A 27,749-nucleotide genomic window follows, 5' to 3' on the forward strand; every position below is an offset into this window, starting at 1 on the left:
GGTTAAGCACCTTAAGTGTTCTGAGAAGAGTTCCTCATGGGGAACAAGCCCAGAGCCACCAGTGAGCCACCCATACAGGAATGTCCAGGCACACAACAGTGAAAAGGGACAAACTGAGAAGCAGGAGGGGGAGCAGGGGATACCAGTCACCAGCAGGGAGAAGCACCCCACATTTCTGCCAACATGGCATGTTCCTCGGCCAAAAGAGAAACAGAAGCAGCCACTCAGAGGATGGTCTGGCTTCTTTTATGTCAACTTGAAATGGCTACAGTCACCTGGGATGAGAGAAGCTCAATTGACAACACACTTCCATCAGATTGTCCATCAGAATACCAGTAAACAAGTCTGTGGAACATTTTCTTGATTAATGACTGATGCAGGAGGGCCCAGCAAACTGTGGGTGGTGTCACCTTGTTCCTGGATGCTATAAGAAAGAAAACTGAGCAAGCCAGGGAGAATGCCAGTAAACAGTGCTTCTCCATGGCCTCTGCTTCACTTCCTGCCTCAAATTCCTGCCCGGCCCCTTTAATGATGGACAGTGACTGGGACATGTAAGCCAAATAAACTGTTTTCTTCCCAAGTTGCTTTTGGTCGTGGTTTCTTATCACAGCAATAAAAAGAAAACCAGAATGAAGGGTGGTAGTTTTCTGAATTTCTCACTTAAGGATGTAGTTGATTTATTTGCAACAACTTGTCATTATAAAATCCAATACCATATATGATGAACATATGCCAATAAAAATTAAAAATAAGTAAGTGAACACATGTAGATCCTTTTAAAAAGAGAGATGACTTGCTTATAGGATTTATCTGGGCCCCCAGTTCAGAGGTTTCTGCCCATCCTGGTGAGGAGGGCAGCCAGAAAAAAAAGAGAGAGGAACAGGCACCTGGCATAACCTCAAAGGTATTCATTCCCTTAGTAAGCTATTTCTTCCAGCTAGGCCCTATCTTGTGAAGCTCCTGCCACGTCCCCAGATAGCACCATTTGGCCAAGAACCAAGCATTCGAAAATATGACCCAGTGGTGCTGATATTCAAACCCTAACATTTCCTGCAACCATTTTTCAAATGTAAACACTTAAGTGCATAGACACACAACACAATCCTACTTAGTGGTATTTGCTCACACTGGTTCACAGCCATAAACACCCAGACTGTGTCTTACTGAAACAGACACAAAGAGAAAGAATGGGTACCCTGTAGAGTGCCACCAGCAGTGCCAGGGCACTGAGTGCCAGGCCCTGGAGAGGTGACAGTGCCTCTGTGCCCTGCTTGGCATCTTACTAGCTGGCCCTGGGAGAAGAAGAAGGAGGAGGAGGAGAAGAAGGGTTCCTACCTGGTCTGGAAATGATGCTGGAGGTCGCCCCGCTGCAACACCTCGGTGCAGTGCTCTGTGAATGGACAGGTGACCAACAGCTTGTTAAGAAGTTTGTTGACCAGGATGCTGGACTTCTTGCAATGCTGCAGAACTAAAGGCTTGCGATCCACAGGGCAGAAGTCTTTCTCCACCAGGAAGTTGGTGAGACACAGGGCACAGTAGGTGTGTCCGCATGGAGTGTCCAGAGGGTCCAGCAATGCTTGTAGGCAGATGTGGCATATGAGGTCGTCGTCCACGTCTTCCGTGTAGGTGTAGCAGTGGTTTTCTTCTGGGGAGTGGTTCTGGCCACACACCATGCACAGGGGCTCAGGGTTGGGATCTGGGTCATCAGCTAGGTCTGATTGGTTCATGGTTGAGTGAAGATCAAGAAATCCAGGAAAGCAGTATTTCCTCAGGACCGGGTCAAGAGATTCTAAGAGCCACCCAAGAGAAAACCTACAAGAGAAAAAGGCAGCTCATATTCACACCATAGCCTGAGGGGACTGGGGTTTGTATGAGCAGGGGGACAGTGCTGGGCTCGGACTTAGAAGGCCAGGCCTGCGATCTACTCTAAATGCTTGGGCAACTATCTTTGCTTCACTGTACCTCCATTTCATACTGTAGGAATAATGGAAACCTACAGATATCCCCATGTACATGGATTAATAATCATGTGGGTCCTGTCTACTGGTGAAGTGTGTAGATCATATAAAAGGGATATAATTTGTTTGGACCTGCTCCATTCCCAACCTGGGCCAGTTCACCCTTCCTTAGGCAATCTGGTGGTTCCCTGCTCCCAGGGGTCACCATTTTGATGCTGAACTTAGTGTGGGCACTTGATTGGCATAGCTCACTACAGTCCAGAACTCCTGGACTCAAGCAATCCTCCAGTCTCAGCCTCCCAAGTAGCTGGGACTACAGGTGTGTGCCACCGTGCCTGGCAAGAAATACAATTTGTTAACAAAATCAAATGGATCATTTTTTTTTAATCTAACACTTTGTCAGGCCGGAGCAAGAAATAATTTCAAAAAAATCTCAGACTGGAGACTAATTGATGTAGTTCTCCAAAACTCAGACAGAGCAGGCCACCAGAGCCTTCGAAAGGTCACCTGTGCTGTTTGTTGTGTCTTCGGTATATTTACTATGGTTATGACCTGGATTTTTTTCCTGTCTTCATTACCATCCTCAATTGTTGAGTTGTCACTAGTTAAGTGGCCTCTGAGTTCAGCCTACTATTACTGTGTGTAGATGTCTTTAACCAAGAAAGGGTTAACAATAGCCCATCTTATAGGTTACATAAGTTTGGTGAAGCTCTTTGATGTTTACTGAGTACAAATTAACTATGAGTGATTTTCTTACATGTGTTTCAGAATTTGTTTTGTCTTTAGTCTAGTACTGTTGGCCTAGAAACTGAAGCTTCAGTTCCTACAAGAGGATCTTTCTGCTTTGTCATAACAGTAGTCTTTGATCCAATCATATATTAATATCTTTCTCAGAAAAATCCCATGGCAGTATGTCTTTTCCTTTGATATAGAAAGAGTCCCCAAAGAATGGGTTTTTTTTTTCAATGTTTGATTTTACAACTCGGAAGTGAGTTGAGGGGGAAACCTCAAAAACACATGTAAAGAATGCAATTTTAGGGAGTCCCCAGTCCAGAGAGGCGGTGGGCATTCACACAACTTGGTAGAGACCAGATAACCATTGCCAGCCAGGACTCTGTCATTGTTTATGCCGAGGGAGCATCTGGCTTCCCCTCACCTCCAACACAACTCTCTTCTCAAAAACAAAGACTTTCGCCTTTCTCCAGGGGCATGAAGACATGATCTGGACAGAGGGGGCCAGCCGCCTGAGGAAGGAGCACGGGTTTCATACACCGTGCTGCATCGCTCTTCTTTCCCAAACATTCTGAACTTATTTGTCCAAACACAGCCTTATCTCAGAAAAAAAATACATGCCTTCCAACTTCCACTGAGTCAGCTTTGATGTTTATTTTCTGAACTCAGCTAGGATGCCTGAAAGAATAGTTCAGAAAAGGGGCTGAAGTAAAATGCCTGAAATGTCAGAACACTTGGGAAGCACAGTACTTTATTTCTCTCTGACTGGGACCCCAGAAGGCAAAAGGTAGAGCGTTCGGGGAAGGGCATGAGTTGCTGTCAGTCAGAGCACATGGAAACCTACATAGTTATTTGTTTTCAAGGCTCTAAGTAAAGACACTGGAAGTTCACAGGAAATGCTTCTGGGAAGAGCAAAAAATGGTTAAAAAAATAAATCTGGGAATGGAAATGGACCACCCAAAAGGTTGTCATCTTATGGCAGGGAGCAAGGTTCAGAAGAGTAGAGGGAGGCTCTGGATCTTTGGAGATTCTTCTAGAGCTCTGTCACACACTCCTACTTGCTCCAGCCCTGTCCTTTCTCACTCTGCTGTAGGAGACACCCCAACAGCAAACCAGGCTACAGCTCCAGGTGGAATGAAAGAACAACTTCTCAGTTAAGCCATCCCTCCTTCAGTGACGGGGTGGTGTAGGCCTGATGTGTGGTTTCTAAAGTGTGTTCTGGGAGGGGCCAGGTGCCTCACTCTGGATCTTCCTGGGACTGCACGTGGAAGAAGACTAGAAGAGACCCAGGTTCATTTGCTGTGGTCCAGCCAAGTGCCTCCTAAAGGTCCACACGCTACAGGGCTTGGTCCCCAGGGTGCTGCTACTGGGAGGGAAGGATGCGGGGAGCCTTGAGAGGTGGGGCGAAGGGCTGGTCATAAGGCCATTGAGATGAGCCCTTAACATTTTTATTATAAAATATTACACATAAGGAGGTTTCAAGCAAGTCTATAATGTACTTTGAACGTATTCCGCTACACATCCCCACTGTGCTCTCCCATTTAGACCTACTTCCCTCCCATTAGTCCCCTTGTGCTCCAGTTCTATACATTGCCTTGGTCATGGTGTCTGCACAGCAGTAAAAAGCAAGGGCACTGACTGAGACCTTTCATTATTGTAGTGTGAAGCTGATTAATGCTTGACCTCTGCCCTACCTTGCCTGTATTTCACTCCCACATCACATTCTTTATAATATTCTGCACTAAGAATCCTACCTTAAGAAAAACCAAAACCCAACCCAAACAAACAATTGAAAAGACCCTGTAGGTCATTAGACTAGATAAAACTCCCATGCATGAATAGATTTCTATGATTCTGTGTTAAGAGGAAATGTTTATTTTGTTATTGTGATTGTGTGTGTGTGTGTGTGTGTGTGTGAGAGAGAGAGAGAGAGAGAGAGAGAGAGAGAGAGAGAGAGAGAGAGAGAGACTTACTATATATGAGACCAGGCTGTAGTGAGGTAGTCCTTCTGTAGCACTGACCACGCCCATTGGGGGGTGGAGCAATGGGCGGAGGTGACCTGAGGAAGGAGGTCGGAGGGGGCCAGGAAGGCGCTCTCTTTCTGGCGTGACTCGGACAGAAGAGGATCGGGTTGAATTTCCTGGTGTTCATCTGTCTAGGTTGTAAGTTATTTCTCCCTGAATAAACATCTATTCGGCCTATTTGTTTATCCTGACCCTTATTTACCGCAATATCTGGTGTCAGAAGTGGGATTTACCTGGGTTTTGCCCCCAGGCGGCAGAAGCCGCCCCCCCTCCCCCACCTTCCCCAACGGGCAGGGTTTAACCAGGTGGACTCACCACAGCTTCGGTACATTTGCCTCTTCCTTACTGCAAAGGAGATCTTTGCCGCTAAAGCAGACCTGAGAAGGCACTTACCGCTTAACATTTTTTGCCCATTTCCGCACGGGACTTTGCATTCGCGCAGAGCCTCTCGGCGGCACCCGCCCGGCGGCACCCGCCTGGCGGCACCCACCCGGCGGCACCCGCCCGGCGGCACCCGCCCGGCTTGCACGCGTTTCGTCTTGTGTTACAAGTAACTCCAAAAGTCCCCTTTTAACAAAATTCTGCTTGCCATAGTTTGTTAAGAACTTTTTACAGGAACCGGGATCAGACGAGCCTGGGCGGCTAGGCGCTATTTGATGACACACCTCCAGGCGTAGCTACCACAAGCGGAGATATACAACTAAAAGCATCAAAGTTCCAGGACAGCAGAATTACACCTAAGGTAATTGTAACATCCTTTGCAATTTAAGCTGATATAAAATCTGAGATAAATTGTTCTATAACTATGGCAGATAATTTTACTATGCAGAACTTTAGGAATTATTTTACTTCATATGTAGAAGGGATTTTAGCAGAAGAAACTTATGACTGGACCAATATATACTTTTATTTTGTAATAGCAATGGGTTTCATCATTAACATGATATTCTTAAAGAAATGGTTTGAGATTACAGCAAACAATAAGGAACTTGTACAAACCATGGGAGACTTAGTAACAAAGATTCGAAACATTGAAAATGATAGAATTCAAAGCATAGAGACAAGGATTCAAAACATTGAAAATGATGGAATTCAAAGCATAGAGACAAAGATTCGAAACATTGAAAATGATAGAATTCAAAGCATAGAAAATATAGAAAGAAAGATTCAGAATATTGAAGATGGCGTTGGCGAGCTGAAAGGTATAATTTGTTTAATGTCAGATACTTCAATAACCAGAACAGAAACAATGCAATGCATTAACAAACTAGCAGAAACAGCCCACTCCTGGTCGGAGGAAGCTACTAATAAGTTTAAAAAACTGGAACATCAGATAGAAAGACTAGATGACAGAATCTCTTCCATGTCTGAGGATAATGGCAAGCTAGCAGATAGAACATTGTTTCTGGAAGGCAGTTTACACGCCATTCAGATAATATCTAAGGATGATAAGATTAAAAACATGGAATCATTTGTAGTTGGAGAAAGTAAGAAACTGACTGATACAATGAAGTCTCTAGAAAGTTATTTGATTCAAGAAGTTCAGACACTCAAAGAAACAATGGTGAATAGATTTCAGGCTTTAGAAGACCTTCAGTCTGATACATCAGAAGAAGAACTACAGGTAATAGGGCATGAAAAAGATTTAAAATTTTCCACACCATTTAGGGTCAGGGGAGCTTTCCCTGTATCTATTCATGAAAAGCCAGCAACGAAGAAACATCCAAAAGGTGTCGTTGCATATCAGTGGGAACCAATACGTATGAAAGATTTAAAAGGTATAAAGGAAGCAGTAGTCTCTTATGGCATGCATTCACCTTATGTGAAGCAATTAGTAGAATCATGGGCATGGAATAACAAGGTAACCCCTAAGGATTGGGATCAATTAATATCAGCTGTCCTTGAAAGCGCCTCTCAAATAGAATGGAGGGCTTTATGGAGAGAGGAAGCAAAAGCTCTTGAACTTCAGGGCTTAAAGAAAGGGTATAAAGCTCCCCAAGATAAAATTCTTGGTGAGGGTCTCTATGCTGACCCAGAAACCCAAGCTGCCTATGATGAACACATCTTGTCTCTATGCAGTACAGCAGCTTTGAATGCTTGGGATAAGGTTCATGAATTAGGAGAGAGGATAGAACCTTATACCAAGATAAAGCAAGGACCTAGAGAACGTTTTAGTATCTTTTTAGAAAGATTATCTAGGGCAGTACAATTAGAGATAGCAGACATAGATGCTAGGCGAATACTCATAGAATCTTTAGCTTATACGAATGCGAATCCTCAATGCAAACAGGTGCTTTGGCCTTTAAAAATGCGATCAGCACCCTTGGATGAATGGGTCCTATATACAGGCAACATTGAGTATAATGACAATAAGACTGAAGCATGGATAGGAGAAGCCATATCTAAAGGTCAGAGAAGATATCAAGATAACAGAGTTCCTTACTATGGTGACTTAGAAGCTTGGGTAGGAGAAGCCATCCCCAAAGGTTTGAAAAGATATCATAATGTCAGATGTTATAACTGTGGTAAGATAGGACATCTAAAAAGAAATTGTAGGCAAAGCTTCCCTAGAAGTAACACCCCCAGGAATGAATCAAACAGAAGGCCTCAGCCTTCTGGGTTATGTAGAAGGTGTGGCAAAGGCAGACACTGGACAAATGAGTGTAGATCGACCAGAGACAAGCAAGGAAACCCTTTACCATCGGGAAACTCCTTGGGGGGCCTCTCGAAGGCCCCCACATCACAGGTGGTTCGAACATTCCCAGTCACAGTGGAAGACAATCTCCCACAGGACAATTAGAAAATTCTGTGCCTATTATAAAAACTCATACTGCTCTGGATGACGAACTAGTGACGGAAGTTGAATCAAACATGACAGAAGGAAATGAAAAACGTATATTTTGGCAAACTGCTATAAATAGTCATAGGCCTAGATTGATAGTTAAGATGAATAATAGACTGTTTGAGGGTCTGGTGGACACTGGAGCTGATGTAACTATCATATCTAATAAATCTTGGCCTCAAAGATGGCCCCTGCATGAGGTAAATGTTCAATTCTTAGGGATTGGAACCCTGGCTCAGGTAAAACAAAGCACGAGATGGATTGACTGTATAGGACCAGAAGGACAGAGAGGGAGGTTGAGACCATATGTGGCTGATGTAGTGATAAATTTATGGGGTCGTGATCTATTACAGCAATGGAATACACAGATTAACATTCCTCCTGTATTAGATAGGAACCATAGACGACCTCATGATTGTGGAAAGAATACTGTTAAGTACTATACAAGACAGAGACCAAATATCCAGGCAGTACAAAAACAAAATACAAATGCTGAACAAACAGAGGAACCAAAAGCCCTACCTTTAAAATGGCTAACAGAGGAACCTGTCTGGGTAGGACAATGGCCTATGACCTCTGAGAAGTTAGAAGCTTTAGAAAGCCTGGTTCAGGAACAGCTAAATGCTGGACATATTGAGGAATCAACCAGCCCTTGGAATTCTCCTGTATTTGTGATCAAAAAGAAATCTGGTAAATGGAGAATGCTTACAGACCTGAGAGCCATCAATAAAGTTATCCAGCCAATGGGCTCTCTACAGCCTGGAATGCCCTTGCCTTCTTTGATACCCAAAGAATGGCCTATTATAGTTATTGATTTAAAGGATTGCTTCTTCACTATACCTTTACAAGAACAAGACAAAGAGAAATTTGCTTTCACGGTACCTAATTATAACAATTCTCAACCGGTGAAGAGATATCAATGGAAGGTTTTGCCACAGGGAATGCTAAATAGCCCCACCCTGTGCCAATATTTCGTACAAAAGCCGTTAGAAATAATTCGTAAACAGTTTCCACAATCCATAATCTATCATTACATGGATGATATATTGTTAGCTGACTCTAAAGGAGAAATATTAGAAAAAATGTTTGAGAAAGTAAAGGAAGTTTTACCTCGCTGGGGATTACAAATTGCACCTGAAAAAATACAAAAAGGAGAGTCTATCAACTACTTAGGATATAAAATAGGTCTACAGAAAATTAGACCACAAAAAGTACAGATCAGAAGAGATCGCTACCAGACTCTTAATGATCTTCAAAAATTACTAGGAGAGATTTCTCAACTGCAAACCATAATTGGAGTAGAAGGGCATGATTTGAAAAACTTGAAAATGGCCCTAAAAGGAGATAAGGACTTGAATAGTCCACGAATACTATCAGCTGAAGCTGAGAAGGAATTAGAATGGGTAGAAAAGAGGATACTAGAAGCACATGTGGACCGTGTGGATCCAAACCTAGACTGTATTCTGGTTATATTACCATCTAGAGAATATCCTTCAGGGATTTTGATGCAGAGAGAAGATATCATATTAGAATGGATATTCCTACCACATAAACAGAATAAAAAACTGAAAACATATATAGAAAAGATCTCTGACTTGATTATAAAAGGTAAATTAAGACTTCGTCAGCTAATAGGAAGGGACCCAGCAGAAATTATAGTACCTTTAACTAATGAGGAAATTTCTTCCTTATGGAAAGATAACGAATATTGGCAGAGAGCTTGCAGTAACTTTTGGGAACAATTAGCAACAACTATCCCAAAACTGAGAGAATCAAATTCATAAAGAAAACGATTTGGATTCTTCCACGCATTGTAAGAAAAACACCTATTTCTGGAGTTCATACATTCTACACTGATGCAAATAAATCAGGTAAGGCAGGATATAAATCAGGAAATATTAGTAAAGTGGTTCAAAGCCCTTACAATTCTGTACAAAAGGCAGAATTGTATGCCATTCTCATGGTACTTATGGATTTTAAAGAACCCCTCAATATAGTTACTGACTCTCAATACGCAGAGAGAGTCGTTTTACACATTGAGACTGCAGAATTTATTCCTGACAATACAGAATTAACTTCATTGTTTATACAGTTACAAGATACTATCAGAAAGAGGACTCATCCTATATATATAACACACATCAGATCCCATACGGGTCTGCCAGGTCCTCTAGCACAAGGCAATGATGAAATTGATCGTTTATTGATAGGAAGTGTGCTAGAAGCCTCAGAGTTTCATAAGAAACACCACGTGAACAGCAAAGGTTTAAAAAAGGATTTTTCTATCACTTGGGAACAAGCCAAGGAAATAGTAAGGAAATGTCCTACTTGCTCATTCTATAACCAAACTCCTTTACCACCAGGCAGTAACCCTAAAGGTATAAATAGGAATGAAATATGGCAAATGGATGTGTTTCATTTTGCAGAATTTGGAAAATTAAAATATGTACATCACACTATAGATACATTTTCAGGGTTTCAGTGGGCTACTGCTCTGAGCTCTGAAAAGGCTGATTCTGTTATAACGCACCTTTTAGAGGTAATGGCCATTATGGGCATACCTGCACAAATAAAAACTGACAATGCTCCAGCATATGTCTCCAGCAAATTGAAACAGTTTTTTGAGTATTACAAGATAAAGCACATAACTGGTATACCACACAATCCTACAGGACAAGCAGTGGTTGAGAGATCCAATCGTACTTTAAAAGAAATGCTCCATAAACAGGCAGGAGGAACCAAAACACCCAAACACAGATTACATAATGCTTTATTAACATTAAACTTTCTTAATGCTGATGAAAAAGGAAAAACAGCTGCAGAAAGACACTGGACAATAGAAAAAACTTCTGAACTAAATCAGCCAGTGTATTTCAAGGATGTACTGACCTCAGAATGGAAAGCAGGATATGTGTTACGTTGGGGTAGGGGTTTTGCATTTGTATCTACAGGAGAAGAAAAACTATGGATACCATCTAAGTTAATCAAGATCCGAGTTGAACAAGAGAAGCATCTTAATGAAGAGAAATGACAAGTCATCCAACAAACTAGGTCCTATGAGGTGTGCGGAGGCCTCTCAAAGGTAGGGGAAGTGTTCTGTTCTTGTTTTTACAGGAAAACAGAGAAAACCTATCATCAAACAGCCAAAAGACACTGAACATGTAGGTGCCTACAGAAGAGAAGACAGCTTTTCAGAAACAATCACTTAAGGAAGCAGAATCTGATATATGGTAAAAAAAAAAAAAAAAAAAAAAAAAAAAAAAAATTTAATTGTAGTAAACTATTTCTATATAGAAATCTATTTCTCTCTATTATCTAGTATTCCTGAAGTCCCAAATTTTGTAAACCAATGCTGGCTTTGGAGTTGGATTTGGCTTTCCTTCTCTAAATTCAAGCATGTTGTTAAGATTAAATTCATGGTTTCTGCCTTAAATCAAGAAGCCAATTGGTGTAAGGCAGAAGAAACAAAATCTGGGGACTCATATCTTATGCAATTTTCTCTCTGAAATCCTAATTTTCTCACATACTTTTAATGCTTATTGTTGTCTTTCCCTAATGCATACCTTAAAACTTGAAAATTTTACTTTAATATTGATGTGTAACTTTTCCACAAGGAATAATAACGATTCCTAACAGCAGTCTTTGAACTTTCCGGAAAGAAGATGGGGCCCCACATCATCATTTCCACTTGACTCAACCTGATGCATCGGAACTACAAACATCACCCTAAAACCGGTTTGAGACTGTTTTGCTCGAGACAACTCATGACTAGCTAGCTGTAATGGTGCACCTTTTTATTACACCCTGGCCAGTTTCAAATAGAACTACAGTCAAGAATTTTCTGCCACACAGTGACTAACTACATATGTCACAGCCAGTTCTGTTGAGAAATTTGGTTGCTAAAAATTTTCTTCCTACAGGATCCATTGGAGCAATCATCGTCCCATTTCAGCAGGAAGTAATCTTAATATGACTACGCCCCCTTTCCCTACCCTTGGAAATTTGGGATAATAGTCATCGTCTTTGGGTTGGTTTTAGTTATTTGGGATTGGGTGATGCTTACACTCGGGTTTATCTTTTAGACAGGAATAGGGAATGGTGGGTAAAGGTATGGTTTAGATGGGATATAAGTAGATTAGCCTATTTCCTTGAGAATTTGAGTTTGAATGAGATAGTATTTTACAGCTTACATTGTTATGCATTCCTATGTGGTAAGCTATGTAAAATTAAGTTTATATTTTGTTATATTGTGTTAAATGTTTCCACTTATAATATTTATGCACATTATTTTTTACCATATTCTATGTATGTATACTTTTCTTGTGTTCAAGACATTTTGTATATTGATACAATTTGGGATATTTATCTTGCTGCCCTTTATAGTTCTACCTCTTGTCTTGACACTTATACTCTACCTCTATTTTAGGGATTTACATGTAGGTATATGTAAATAGTTATATTGTTTAAGTATTTGTTCCTGCTTTACTCAGGAAAGTTTTAATCAGTCTTTTTAGCTAAGTTCCCGAGTATTATAGATTATCTTCACTCACATTTCCTGTACCTATGAGATTAGTCAGATATAGATGCTTAATCTTCAATCCTTCATAGACATGCAGAACATGGCATTTAAATGTTTTAATATTAGTACTCCTTTGACATGAGACACTGTTGCTCCTGACAGCACCGTGCATTTCCCCGAAAATATGTTGGACACTGTTGTTGCTCCTGCTGGAGTTCAATCTCGCCTCAGCTAATGGCCTGTTGGGCATAGAATTGCCCCCACCTTGACCACTGATTTGGACATGCAGTCCTATGTGCTTGCAGGAGACAAATATAGAAGACTGCTTGACCTTGCCAAGTCAGGGTAAGACAGCCATTCTATTTCCCTGCTGTTGTTGTGGTCTGTCAAGTTCTCTTGGCCTTAGCCAAATCTGGGTGTACCAACGTCGCTGTGAGACCTAGGGTGACTGTTCAGGTGGCTTGCTGTTTCTGTCCTTGCTGCACCGTTTTGGAAGTTGTCCATCCGCATTTCCTGTCTACTCTAGTATTGTTATTTTCCTTCTCAGGTCTTGATGAGGTTGAAGATTAAACTATCACAACTATTATTCTCTCTTCCTAGTTAGATATATTAGGTACTAGACTTACGTTTTCCAGCTTAGGACAACTCTATTGTAAACTCCATTATGCCCTCACCCTAGGACTAGATATGTAGGTCATTTTGTTCTCGATTTTCCTTTTCTTAGAGCACACTTGTTATTCACTGTTTTGTATATAGTTTTGTATTAAGCCTAAATCTTTTCTTTAGACTAAAAGGGGAATTGTAGTGAGGTAGTCCTTCTGTAGCACTGACCACGCCCATTGGGGGGTGGAGCAATGGGCGGAGGTGACCTGAGGAAGGAGGTCGGAGGGGGCCAGGAAGGCGCTCTCTTTCTGGCGTGACTCGGACAGAAGAGGATCGGGTTGAATTTCCTGGTGTTCATCTGTCTAGGTTGTAAGTTATTTCTCCCTGAATAAACATCTATTCGGCCTATTTGTTTATCCTGACCCTTATTTACCGCAATACCAGGCTGCACTCAAACTCAGACATCTGCCTGCCTCTGCCTCCTGAGTGGCTTGTGCCACCATGCCCATCTGGATGGATGTTTTTATAAGTTTGCTTTTAACAATTTATTAGAATTTCCCATGTTTTAGGCACTGTGCTAAAGACATTATTAGCGTGTCATTTTATTCTGACAATACCTAATGACATTTTTTGTTTTTAATTAAACAGACAGAAACTGGAATATGGCACATAAGTGATTGGCCAGTCAGACATGCCAGAAAGGAAACTATCCAGGCCGGGCTCCCAGTGTCTACCTCCCCATACTTTTCCACGCCTCTGTCTCCTAGCAGCTTTCTCCACTATAACCTGGTCAGAACCCCAATAGTGTAACTACATCAATGTAAAAGACCCAGGAAATGAGAAGAATTTAACTTCTCTAAGTCTCATTGTAAGCAGAGCTTTGGCAGCTCTAAGGAGATAGAGTCCTTGCCTTTGAAGAGAACTGGAATGCCCCAGAGACAGCATTAGACCAATGGTGAGCAAATCAGGCAGGCTTTACCTCTCCTGCTTCCCCCCTCCCCACCTTACTTCTAACCTTTCTTCCCTTTCTCCTAACCCCTCTCCCTCTCCTTCCCTCTCAGAGTAATGAATCCACTGGCTCTTGGCCAGATGGTAAACCAATTTCTTAATGTAATGTTAATGTAAACACCACTTATATATATTTTTGTGAATTTACTTTAGACTAAATAAAGTCCACATAAATAAAAGCGGGCCAGGAGAGGGTTGGCTGTATAAGCCATTTGAGCTCTACAGCAATGTATCAGGTGGATACATTGGAAAATAAGAGTCTTTCAATTTACCTGGCAGTTCTTTAGCTGTTTCTATCTTATGAACAGATAACATGTCCTGCTTTTAGATGTAGACGCTCCTGGCTGCTGAAGTGAGACAACAGCATCAAGATCATTTAATCTAACAGATAAACACCCTTATCTCCTAAAAAGTAAGGTGTGGGGCCTAGGTGGTAGAGAGTATTTATTTATATATGATCAGTATGGTAGGCCAGTCCTTCTGGTCCTGGTTGAGGGTGCAGGAAGATGTGGGATGTGGCTTTCATACAGTTTAGAACAAGAAAACACAAAGCAGAAGTCTTCTTTTCTTGGTCTCCCACAGTGAGAAACAATCTCTCCCTTCTCTTCACTTAGAGCAGGACATAAGACTAACTTGACTTTCAGACATTGACACAATCTAGATCAACTTTGAAGAGAATCTGGTGTGCTTTGATACCCTCTTTCTTCTTCCGGGGCATCCTGAAAGCTCACAGAAAATTAATGGATAAACACATCTCTTGGCTCCACTGAGAGTTCATATTCTCCTGTTGAAAGAACAAATTTCACCCTAAAATGTATCTGAAATTATTTCCGGAATCCCGATTTCTAATAGTAGGAGATTCCATATCATCAAAGGAATCCCAGCTGGCATCTAGAGCTCAGGTGTGGGGTCCTTGTCATCAGGCACAAGGCCCAGCACTGTAAAACCAAACAAATGAGGAAATAAATGAGAAAGTTACGATGATCCTTCCACTTGTAAGGATGGTCATTTTGTCTTGCATCAGTATCCATCAAAGAGGACACAAAGACACTTCATTGAAAGGAAGTTTCGAGAGTAGCCAATACAGTAGTGGTGTTATGAAAGAGATCTACCCTCGGGTAAATCTTTATATCAGGGGAAATGATCACACACTGAAGTAAGGATTTGTCTCCCGATAGCGCCTTTCCTCTCCAGTGTACACAGTATTGCCCATGGAGATCTTTATAGAGTATGTGCATTCCTTAGTGCTTTAATACGTGAAGATATGATCTTCTCTGGACTAAAACTGGATTCATCTAGTTTCTACTCTCTGTGATGCTCGTCAACTCTCTATAGCAAGCACCCCAATCTGTTAGTGTGTCTCCTACAGTGCCTGGAAAGGGTAAGCTCCAAAACTCCAGAAGGTTGGGAAGCCTCCCTGTTGAGCTGATTTCCAGCCATCCTAGGATGTTTCCTCACACTGGTGAGTGGCCACCCAGGAGATGCTGCTCTGAGGACTGATGGGAATCATTGGCTATAGAAAGAAAAGGAAGGGGTAGTGAGAGACAGAGAAACAGAAGAATAGATGATAGTGGGAGGGGGGAGGCGCAGAGAGGGAGAAAACCATCCTTGCGTGAGGGTTCTAAATCCTGGATTCAGTCAATCACAGGTTGGGGTCAGGGAAGGCATCCATGCTAAATATGGAACCTTTCATTTCATATCATTTCCCCCTAAAGCTTCAGCAGAACAACACACTACATTGTATTAGATAATATCAGTAATCTAGAAAGGATTTAGGGCGCATGGGAGCATATATGATTATTAAATGCAAATACTGCACTGTTTTGTAGAAGGAACTTGAGCATCTGTGGATTTGGGTGTCTGTGGGTGGGAAGGGGGGTTCCAGAAGCATCCACACTGCAGGGGGACAGCACTCGTAGTAGATGGATTGAGAGATAAGATCTGGGGTTAGAAGCTTTTAAAAGCTGAGAATATGGAAAGCTTTTTAGTGGCTTCATGTAAACAAAAGAAGGCCTTCAGCAGCTCAACAGTCCAGTATCTGTTATTCCCTAGAACAGATGGCATTTGGGACATTTGGGGCTTCTGTTTCATTAATCTCATTTTCAAATGTATGAACAACACACAGTGAAAGATGACAGAAATGGAAACCAATTAAACAGTCAATGATATTTTCCCACCCGCATCACAAATATTAATATTCACTGAAATTCACTAGTATGTGAAAAGATTAAATGATGAACAGGGAGAAACCTGTGAGAGAGTGATAGGAAGAAACCACCTTCCAGCTCCAGCTACCCCCCTCTTTCCTTGAAAAGGAAAATGTCTAGGGAGGCATGCTTGTCATCCCAGATGGAGACAGTTGTCCCAACTTGGGGACGAGGTTTGACAGCCTTGCTTCAGAAAACGCCTCACTATCTCAGTATGTCGAGAAAACCTCATTGAGTCTGTCCCTGAAAAACACACTGATCCCACTGGTGCTATGCTGAGCCGTGGCACAGCCTGAGACGAAAGAAAGAAACTGTGATGGTAATTCCCCAATAACCATAGCCTACCGATCTGATCCTTAAATTAGTTCCACTTCTTTGAGCATCATAGGTTGTTGCCTTGCTTTTTGATTTTTAAAGAAAGCACTGAGTATTCATCTTCAATGTCACCATGGCAACACCTAAGGTTTTTCCAAAGAGGGTTAACTGAGGAATGAAGACTCACTCTGAATGTGGGCAGGGCTAATCGATGGTTGGAGCCCTGGACTGACCACGATGGGGAAAAGGAGGGACTGAGCCAAGCACCAGCACTCTCTCTCTGCTTCCTGACTATAAGTGCATGTGACCAGCGCTGCACAGTCCTGCCTTCCAGCCATGATGGACTGGAGCCCTTCCAATTGTGAGCAGAGTCTTTCCTTAATTTGCTTTTCTCAGGTGCTTTGTCACAACAATGCTAAGACTAATATGAAGTCTATTAAAATCACCATTACTGAGGATTTTTGATGCCTTAAATTTTGCACCACAAGGTGAGTGCCTCACTTGCTTTACCTACAATCAAGGCCTTATCACTGTTTTTCTTAGGAGTTCAAGTAGGGAAAGTGGGGTGTCACCACTGTGGCTTAGACCCAGGCTGGGATTAACAGCCTTGATGAGTCTTTATATTTTCCTTGCATCACCCCTGGTAGCCAGCCAGGTGCAACGAGGAAATTGTGGACTTGGCCAGTGCCTCAGAGGTGTGCCACTAAACCTGTAAGCTCTGCTCTGATTACAGCCCCACCCCATTTCATACTTGGTACAGACACTAGGTGCACGACTTGCTGAAGGGTTCACAAGAGGGACAACTGTTTCAACAACGGGAAAGGAGTGTAGCGGCGTGTCTCAGAGAATATGACAAAGCAGCTGGGTCCTGCAAAAGCTTTGCTGTGTGAATCTATGAGATCCCAGCCAAGCGATGAGCAGGTCTTGCCATCCAGGACATTGCCCAGATGTGGCAAAGAGCAGGAGGCTCCACCCCAGTGGAATGGTGTTGGTCTTGTGATGTGGGGGAGGGTGGGGACAGGGTCTTACTATTTAGTCCAAGCTGACCATGGCCATGCCACCCTCCTGCCTTAGCCTCCTGTGTTTGCCACCACACTGAGCATTGTTTTGTAATGACGATTTAAAGTTATTTTCAAAATCTTTTTAGCCCTTAACGAACTCTGATGGTTTACAGTGTATTTCAAATATACATAGACTAAACCCATACCAAGTGATCACTCAGATCCTTAGCTCCAAGGATCCTAGGGAGAAGGGCTTGGAGAGAGCTCAGTTTCTGAAGTGCTTGCCTTGAAACCACGGGAGCCTGAATTCAACCCCCAGATTCCACTCCCCTGCCCCCACAAAAAAAATAGCCAAGCACAGAAAAGCCTTATGGCATGAGCTTTAATATTAGCACTGAGGAGCAGGCAGATCCCTGAGCCAACCTAGCTTGATGAGGAAGCTCTAGGTCAAATGAGAGAGCCCCTTTCACAAAAAAAAAAAAAAAAAAAAAAAAAAAAAAACCAAGGTGGATGGTACCTGAGGAATGACATGCCCAAGGTTGTCCTCTGTCCTCAAGTACACATGTGTGCACTCATGCATACACATATGCCCGAGGTTGTCCTCTGTCTCCTGCTTATACATGTCTGCACCCACACATGCATGCATACCCCCCATGAACACAAACACACATGAGATAGAAGCTGAGCCCAGTCTGGAGGTGTGAACTCTGGGCTCAGTGATGATGTGCTTTCCTGAGCTATGTGCAACTCTGAGTTCATCCTCCGGCATCACAACACAACAGAAGAAAATTTAAAAATTTGACCCCAGGTATAGAGGTTTTGTGGATGATGCTATAAACCTTTGGGTGAGGCACTGTTGGACATCATGGGGACTTAGAATTTCAAACTGGCTGCTGGACCCACTCCCCAGCCATAGCCAGGACACTCATTCCTAAGCAGAAGTTAAACCATGGAAAAGCTCAGTGGACCAGTGCCAATAGCTGCTTCCCATGGTGGCCCTGGCCACCTGCTTTCTTTCTAAAGAATTTGCCCAGCAGGCACATTTGTCTCAATAGTGCCCTGGCCCTGGCTGACCCTCTTAAATGGATTATTTGGGGAAAGTAATTTCCAAAGTCAAGATAAGCCGTATCTCTCTTTATTAATCTTCCTTATGTTTTGAATTTCAGATATATTCAGTGAGCACTGAAGGTTCTGATAATGTGTGACCTTTCTAATAAATGCTGATTATGAACTAAGATACATTAGTCTTTGACTTACAGACTTGTATATAATCAGGACAAATCCAGCACTTCAATGACCTAAATACAGAGTCACATATGGGATTTAAAAACAAAACAAAACAAAACTAGCTTCAAACTATGAGCCAGGGTTGGAGGGGAATGTGGGGACATACATACACTTCACCTTGGGAGACTGAGGCAGGTACCTGCAGCCTGCAGTAAGGGCTTGTGGTTAGCTCATCCTCTGCTTAACTTCTAAATTAATGGTCTCAAAGAGGGAGTGAGAGACTCTTTAGTGAAATCTGTGAATGACATTCCTCTGCACAGTGTTTCAAACACTGGAAAAACAGGAGAAAACTATAAAGGGTTTCCACTGAGGTCAGAATCTGCCAGGAAATTGCAGAACTGAACAAGAAGAGACGGCCGAACACATCTGGAGATGGCTGAACACATCTGGAGTCAATAACCGGGAACACATACTCAGAAAGTGGGAAAGCCAAGGGAAGTGGTTGAGGGAACAGAGCCCCCGGTGGTTAGCCAATTACAAATGAGTCCTAGAGGCCAGGGGATGGCTTCTCACAACACCGTCCAGAAATGAGCTTTATCTCCCTTCACGGGAGACCTGCCACTCTTCTCTTGGATGCCATGGTGCACCTGCCACCCTTGGGCCTGTCTGGATGTGCTCTGTCTCAGATAAGATGCCCTCCCACTTCCTAGTCTAGAAACATGGACTCCTGCAAAGAGCACGCGATTAAGGCTGAGTATTTCATGTGAGCAAGGGCTGGATTGCTGGGAAGCATCAACACTGACTCCTGGAAAGAGCTGACCTTAGGGAAGTATGGGAAAGAAATGACTGCAAGCTGGCGCACGACCCTCAGAGCTGACCATGCCAACAAGCCTTGCTTCCCTTCCCTTCCCTTCCCTTCCCTTCCCTTCCCTTCCCTTCCCTTCCCTTCCCTTCCCTTCCCTTCCCTTCCCTTCCCTTCCCTTCTCTTTTCTCTTCTTTTCTACAGATTACCAAGTCCTAGGGAGATAAGTACATAAAGAAATATATTTGAATCCTTAACATTTTCCAACTCTTCCAGTTCTACTGATGGATGCTGACTGCCCAAACCATGACTGGGATTTGTCTTGAACACTCTGAGGACTCAGAGAGAATTCGATGTCATTTTCATGGAGTTTAAGTTCAATTGGGGACACAAAGGTTAGACACAGGTAGATAAATGGCAAGACACAGACAGCAGACACAATCTGTTGCGATGAGGTGCTGGAGGTGAAGGAACGGGAGAACCACATAGTGAGGCCAACAGAGGAAACTTAGTGCATCACTGGTTGCTAGGATGGCTCACACAGGTGACTGGGGTCTGTAGCTCAGTTGGTAGAGTACTTGCGTAACATACACAAGCGCTGGGGTCCAATCTTCAGCACCATATACCAGGCGTGGGTGGTACATGAGAGCTTAACCTCAGCTCTTAGGAAGGGGAGAGAGAAGTTCAATGTCACTCTCAGCTATACAGGGAGGTCAAGGCCATCCCGAGTTACATGAGGCCCTGTCTTTAAAAAAAGTAATGCACAAAACCCACAAACAAATAAAAGTGAGTAGAATTTTGAGAAATGAGAGGAAATCCTGAGAGGAAAGAGCTTAGCCAACCACATCCATCAGGGACAAGAGTGCACACTGGGGTTGGTGACTTTGATTTTAAAACATTTTTTAAAATGTTTTATTTAGAAGTCACAGGTTTTTTGAGTCAAGACCTCATTATATATGTATCCCAGCTGACTTCAAACTTAGTGGAACCCAGGTTACCCTCACACTCATGACCCTCCCTCAGCCTTCCAGGTGCTGGATACTGGTATGGCTTGGAAATGACAAGATGTGGGGCTAGGCAAGGATCTTAGCTTCAACATACCTAGGGGTCACATGCCAGTTATTATTCCAAATACTTCCAGTGAAAGAGGTCTGGGTAGTTTTCAAAGATCCAAGTTCTTTCTTGTTACTTTGGCTGTTGGCTCTTGTTCTGTTTTTCAATGTTCAGCATGTCACACTACTCTTTCAGAACATGATACCTGTCCCCCAAATTATAGACAACACTGGTGGCTCTTCCTTGTGGCAGCATTAGGAAAATTGAGGACCACTGGTCTACACAAAGATTTCTCCATACACAGAGATGGCAGGGAATATGAACATCAGCTACAGAATGAGTGTAGTGGGTAAATGATACCCCCCCTCAAGGACATATCCATGGCTATCCCTAGAACTTGGAAGCTGGCCTAATTGGGAAATTTGCCTTTGAAGATGTCAAGTGTTTGATCTTGAGATGAGATTGTATTGATTATGAGTGATCTCTAAATCTAGTATCCTTAGAAGACAGACGCGGAAGAGGAGATGTGTGAAGTCCTTGCCACAAGTCAAGTGAACTCTGTACACATTAAAGCTGAAGAGGCAGAGGTAGGTTCTCTCTTGCCTAGATCCTTCAAAGGCAGACTGCAGCCCTGCTGATGTTTTGTTTTCAGACTTCTTTACACTCTAGAACTGAAATAGACTGAGTTGTTTGAAGCCTCTAAGCTTACAGTTATCAGCTGTGGCAGTCCTAAGAAGCTCACCCAAGAGACTGTATTCCTGGAGGTGGATCCCACAGGACTGAGGTAAATATTCCCAGTGACCCACCCAACCCTTCTCCTCCACATGGCTAAGTGACAGGGTAAACATTGTGAGATGGCAGCCCCTGAGATTCCTGCATACTTAGGGATAGCAATCCTTCCCCAGTGTAAAAAGCTAATTGTTTCCTTTTGGCTCACTAATAAGTTGTAATGCAGATGTCTTTAGAGGTGACTGAGAAACCAATTTACAAGGGCCTCCAGGGGCCACAGATGGAATGGCTGAGTGTGTGCACACTGTGGAAGATGTCATACAAGTATGACCATAATACTTAACGAGGAGTTTGAAAACACAAGGTGACTCATGTGTTAATGTGAGGATGCATGAGCCTAAGCATGCAGCGTTCTATTCAAAAGAGGTCATGTGACTAACAGACTTTAGTCACAAGTAAGTTATACAAATCATCTCAACAGATAGCAATGGCATATTTCAACCTCCCATCATGCATATGCTGTTGCCATGCTGTGTGCCAAGAAGCTATTAAAGGGATTCCTAGAGAGCTTCAACTCCACTCCTGGCAAAGTCCCATGTCCCTGTGACAAATGCATCAAACACAAGAAACAAATTCAAGTCACTGGGAAATAATGGTGGTGTTCAAGTATACATGTTCCAAACTAAAATTCTTGATGTAAAAAAAAAAAAAAAATAACAAGAAAGCCTTCCTGGCTAATTAGGATGGAACTTTGAAGTGTACTAGTCAAACCATAAAAAATGACAGGGAACATGGCTCCCTGGGCAGGGAAGAAGAGGGGGAATTAATCATTAAAGAGGGATAGAAGAGGCAAAGAGGAATAAGAAAAATAAATCTAAAATCTGCATATCTCTAATTTGGGAGTCAACTCATCCACCCTGTCTGAAGTGGGAACACCTTTGCCTTTTTCTATTTGATGATATAACATTTTAACTTGTTACTACTTTCAATAAACAAGTTTCTACAGATTAGGGGAGATGCATTTTTCTCATGCAGTCTTTAAAATAATTGACTATACAATATGTATTTCCATGCTATATGTGAAGGTGTCTCAGACAAAGAAACACAAATAAACTTTGGTCATACATATATACAGCACATACATACAACTGTTATCAACCGTCTATCCGTCTATTCACCCAGCCATCCACACAGCTATCTATTAATCATATATATATATATATCCCTCATCCATCCAGACATTCATTCACTCATCATCCACACATTCATCTGTCTGTCAACCCAGCCACCAAACATTCTAGGTGTTAAATATGTCAAATAGTGATCACTTTCAGTGAAAATATACTCAGCACACCACCAGGAAACCTATTGCATTTTGAAAACACCAGTTCATAGGAATTCCTTTCTCCCTTTAAGTATGTATCTATGTTGCTAAGCAATTGGTCACTATGGTGTCCTTGTGCCATAGGACACAGAATAAGGAGGGAATGACAGAGGTGGGAAGTTAGAGGAGATAGCTAACATCCTATGACCCTGACCTCAGCCTGTAGGTCTCTGTACTTAGCAACTTTCATGGTTTTCATACCAATCCTTGTCCTTTGGAGACAGTACCTGCTTAAAATCTAAATCACCCAGGAAGAATGACACACGGTCTCCTTCAAATAGTTTCGGAAGGCTTTTGATTGTTTGGAGACACTGTCAGAGGACAGTCAATTTGCCACCCACATAAAAGTGAGTCTGTAATGCTGGCACATAAATATCAAGAATAGTTCCATGTTGCCAGGAAGTCCAGAGATACCAAGGTGGGGAGGAGCCATTAGTGAGCCTCTGTAGCCCTGAGCCAAGCAGATGATCATGACTCCACCTTAGGTGTGCAGGATTCTAATAACAGCAGAGGGGATGCCAGAGGTGCAACCATGAGTTCATGCTGCATGAAGATGCCTGAATCACCCGATTCCTACACCTGCTGCTCTGTAAAAAACCAGACATCGCTCTGACAGCTACTCTACCCCAGAATGACAAGATAACAACATAGTCTTGGTTAACAGGCTTTCTTCTAAGTCTATAGGGGCCTTTCCAGGAATATGTCCTGTCTGGCCAGGGGCTGTTTCCATGTCATGAGCCAAGATATCTGACTATAGTTGATGTAGCATGTGTGTCCTGGAATATTATCATGCTTAAACTGAGCATCTAGCATGTGCCAGACACTTCACACATGACCACTGCCACTGTATATCACAGGCATCCTGGGCAGCTAAGTATCCCACTTTCCAGGTGATCAGACTGAGGGAAAGATATTAAGTGCTTCGTGTAGGCTAGTAATAGTGTTGACAGAACCAGCTCTATCTGATCCCTAATACCATGTCTTCTTATCAAGAAAATCACATGGGTACTAGGTTAACATGGTGCCAGAGCCTTTCCAAACAGGTTTTAAAAACCTTCTCAGGGTATAAAGAAAGCACATGGTAGAAATGGACTTTGGTCCCAGGCAGTCTGATGCCGAAGACCAGTTCTCTGCTGTAGGATGGCAGCACCACCTGACCTGGCATTAAATAAGATCATCATGCCCGGTGAGGCATTGCCTACCCCTGCTCTCCATTACCCTGAAAGCTAGATTTAGGCAAAGAGTCTCTCTAGCTTCTATTATAGGATGTGGGGAGGTTATCCTCGGTGGGGGGCAATGAAAGTGATGGGCAAGGAGCTTGAGGCTCTTCCTTAGAGTCCCCCTTCAGCAATCTGTAGTAGACTAGATGTTAGAATCCATAGTTCCCTGGATGCTTGTTCTTGAATGGCAGAAATACGTGTTACACTTTGGAAAGAACCTAGGACCAGAAGAAGCTGCCTGGGAGCCTGGGGACACATCTACTCTGATGCAATGATTCAAGGTCATTGAAGGGCACAGCATATTCTACTTAAGGGGGTGATCCTAGTCAAAAGATTCACAAGCCTCCCCCAATACAGAATGCAAATTATCTGTCTTCTGTCACACTAACCTGCTAAGTGCTCATCGAGTCATAAGTGGAGGATGATTACCTACAAGATTAGAGGAGACCAAGTACCCACGACCACTCAGGGTGATGGTTGATGGGTGGTAGCATGATTGAAAACAGTCCAGACTCCTTGCCAAATGACAATGGGACCTCTTTCAAAAGCCTACAAGGAACTCAGTTTGTAGATGTCTCCAGAGAGCCTTGAGCTGGGGAAAGGAAGGGATAGTGACCACTCCAGAATTCACTTTGCCAAGGGGGCTGGTGGATACACGCTGCCTGGCTCAGTGAATGACAGCTCATTCAATTCTCTTTCCTTCAGACTGTTGCATTTCTCCGAACTGTTAACAATGGGGTTAATTACTGACAATTAATTACAGTAATAAGAGCAGTGTTCCCAACAATTGCAGCTGCAGGAGAGCTACATAGGTTCACACAAGTCCCCTAAAGCTCCCAGGGAAATTCCTCCAGCAGAGGCAGACCTGGCTTCTCTTTACTCATGGCTCAGTACCAGGCACTGCTAACTTCAAAGCTCTACATGCACTCAGAACCACATTATAGCACATGGTACTTACCTTTCATTCTCCTGAGGAAGAAACAGAGATCCAGAGAAATTCAGAGAATTACAATTTGTTAAAGGATGTACAATTTCCCATCACACTTTGTATACACCTGAACCAATGGAGTTGACATGGAACTTCTCAGGGAACACACATGTAAACTGGATATTCTGACTCTGGTTCCTGTCTTATTTTTCCCCTTATTTCATGGGCAATAATATATACAGCATTATATACTAAGCAGTCAGACAATGGTGAAATGATTTGATTAATCATAAATCCATTGTTGTAAAAATAACTTATCAGTCAGATGAACCACCAGAGGGGATGAAAATCTATAGAGGTTTGGGGCATCAAAGACAAATTGATACCTAAAAAATCCAGGCCATGGGGAAATCCTTTCTCACTCTGCTCACAAACCTAAATTCACTGAGGAATCTGTAGGCATGAACAGTAGCCACTCTGCAAACATATGACCTTAGAGAACAGTAATAGGCACAGAGGTCAGGAGAGAAGGAGTCAGAGAGAAACTGGCAACAAGAACAACACCGATTATTAGCAGTAAGAAGCAGCTTAATTGTTTCAGTTTATACTCTTGGAAAATTGACATGTTCTTCTAATTTCTACAAACCATTTGCTAACTTAACTCTGGGAAAGCTACTAATGTAGGCCTATGAAACGAAAGGTCCCACTTCTTTATTGCTCTCCTGGAGTTTCCCAGCTAATTCAGTAAGAAGATGGATTAGGAAATGGTTCCTCTGCTCTTGTTAGTAATAGTACCTGGTGGAGTGTGGCCCTTAGAGCTGTGGAGAGAGTTACGTGATCTGGATTAAGAAAACAAAAATGGGTCCTTGAGATAAAATTACTTTAAATATCAGGTCCTAGCAGAGCAACCACCTCCATATATTATATTAAAAGCAAGATGCAAACAACAAAAGTTTCAACAATGTAAGCTCCAGCCCTGGTGTTAACATTCTTGTGGCCTTGGAGGAGTAACTTTACCAAAGGTCAGCAGGTAGCTTATCTGGCCTGAAGGTAAACAGTTCTAATCCAGACTGCTAAATGTTTTCTACACGCAAAGGAAACTGCAAGGATTTTGTTTTGTTTTGTTTTTTAAGTTAAGAAAAAAAAAAAAATAAGGCTTATAATAAGGAATCGGAATTTACCAGCTTCAGGACTTTCTATTGTAAACAATACAAAGTAACCTAGGAAAGTATTATAGAAGCAATCAAAATTGCTTCTGATGAGGTGAGTGCAGAAAGCAATGGAAAAAAAAAAAAAAAGAATCTAAATTTTGTGAGTGTCCCTAGCCCCCCACAAAACAGGCTGAACTGGTCTTCACATTTGAATGAAGTTTCAAAAACCATCTCACCTTCCTTTTCTCCGGGGTTTTAAAGAGAATCAGACCAACTTCACCGACAAGCAGAAGCTAGATTAATAGTTAGGAAACAATAATGATTAAATATCTGTCCAGAGGCAAGGCTAAGAGCCCCAGAGGAAGACCGGCACAGACATCCTCCACTCTCAAGAGTCTGGGTTGAGCCATTCAATGAGCCTTTTTATTCAAATTCCTTGTTCAGACACCTTAAAGGTCAGTGATCTAAAGGCCAAGAGAGGAAGAGAATGGAGTTGCTGCTCACCTGTTCAAAGGTGTTTAGGGCCTTCAAAGCAGCAGTAGCCAGCCAATATTCATCCCTTCTGGTAGAAGCTTCCAGGGCCGCCTGAGCTGTGACCAGTCTCAACTTCGGTGTACAGGTGGCTAAAGGAAGAAGGAGGGCATTGGTTGGCTCCTGAGCAGGAAATGTGTGACATCACGGAAGTCTGGCCAAGACCTGAGGGACTAAAACATGCCAGGAGGCCCCGCCCCCACCCCTGTCAATTACCTGAATACCTGGGAGCAGGTAGGTGGCGTCTCTCAGAGGACAAATGAATCAGTTAGAGCAATTTGCTGAAAGGAATTTACTTTCTTTCCTGAGCATAGCACGTGTCCAGCCCCGTGTACAGATCCGAATGCATATGCCTGATTGTTTCCCAGGCCGACATTACGTGCTTGTTTCCAAGGCCCTCCCAAGCCCACACAGCTGCCAACATCAGAAGCAAAAGGGAAGTTTTACTTTATTATTATTTGTTTGTGTGTGTGTGTGTGTGTGTGTGCGCGCAAAAAAAAAAAAAAAAAAAAAAAAAAAAAAAAAAAAAGATAAGGTTGTGAAGATTTGCAATATCTGTGATTTGTCCCTCAAGTGCTTTTGTGAATCGCATCCATTTGAGACCCTAGTGTGTGTTTGTGTGTGTGTCTGTGTGTGTGTGTTTCTGTTGCAATATTATTAAAAACAAAACAAAACCGGAGTACTTCTGCATCCTTTTCTGTATACCCTCCCCCCTCTCCCAGCATTGCAATAGTATATTCTAGGCATTGGTAAAACTTCAGTCATTCCTAGCCCTGTCTGCTTGTCACATGGTGGTTAGAGTTCACCATAGCCCTGCAATTAGGAGCACTTTAAATGATTCAGGTTAAAATGATAGCGCCTTACTAAGGGGATGTTGTCTGCGGGAGAACCGCAGAGGAGGAGTCAGGGTTATTTTGGTCCCAGGCTTGGTGTGTGACCCTGGACAAGTCATGGTTACTTCAGCTTTTCCAACAGGAAAGAGAGGCTAATGGCACGACTCAGCTGGCACCTGAGTGGCAACTATGAGGAACCGTGCTTGCCGGTTAAGGCCTGTGGCATCTTGTGTCCAGCGCAGTGAACAACCCCCATCAGGCAGCTGAATTGCTGTGTGTACCTGTGGCTCCCGGCCAGCTTTCCTCCCCAACGTAGTCACTCTCCGGAATGTGCTACCTGGGGACACTGGGGAGTTCTCTCCTGGGCCGCTCCAGGCACACTCTTCTTGTCCCTTAAATAAACGCTTACTGAAAATCCTTGCCTCTTCTAATCTTGAAACTGTGGACCTGTTCTAATACCTCACAGCTTAGCAGGGGTTTGTTGGGCTGGGCTGGGGGGAAGGCTGGAGGAAGAAACAGAAAACAAGCACCCCATCCCCCAGTATCCACATTGGTAGTTCCCAGTCACTCAATACCCAATAAAGCAAATGGGAAGGGGAGGAGAAGGAAGAAGAAATCTAGTCCAGGAGACAACTTCAAAAGACTGGCTCATCCCAGGCGGACCTGAACTGCCTCTCCCACC

At 42.8% G+C, this 27,749-nt stretch overlaps 1 protein-coding gene across 1 annotated transcript; it reads right to left on the reverse strand.

The window, feature by feature from the left end:
• Window positions 1-1,331: 1,331 nt before the first annotated feature.
• Window positions 1,332-26,350, reverse strand: LOC127229314 (E3 ubiquitin-protein ligase LNX-like). Its single transcript, XM_051194406.1, has 2 exons — window positions 26,208-26,350; window positions 1,332-1,812 (listed from the first exon to the last, which is right to left on the reverse strand). The coding sequence occupies exon 2, from the start codon at window positions 1,725-1,727 to the stop codon at window positions 1,332-1,334; it is 396 nt and encodes a 131-aa protein (XP_051050363.1). The 5' UTR covers window positions 1,728-1,812; window positions 26,208-26,350.
• Between the last annotated feature and the right edge of the window lie 1,399 nt (window positions 26,351-27,749).

Source organism: Phodopus roborovskii, unplaced genomic scaffold, assembly GCF_943737965.1.
Source record: "Phodopus roborovskii unplaced genomic scaffold, PHOROB, whole genome shotgun sequence".
Lineage (NCBI taxonomy): Eukaryota > Metazoa > Chordata > Mammalia > Rodentia > Cricetidae > Phodopus > Phodopus roborovskii.

What these genes read in the sequence shown, in the direction of transcription:
- LOC127229314 (XM_051194406.1), bottom strand. Translation starts at nt 1,727, where the DNA reads ATGAACCAATCAGACCTAGCTGATGACCCAGATCCCAACCCTGAGCCC.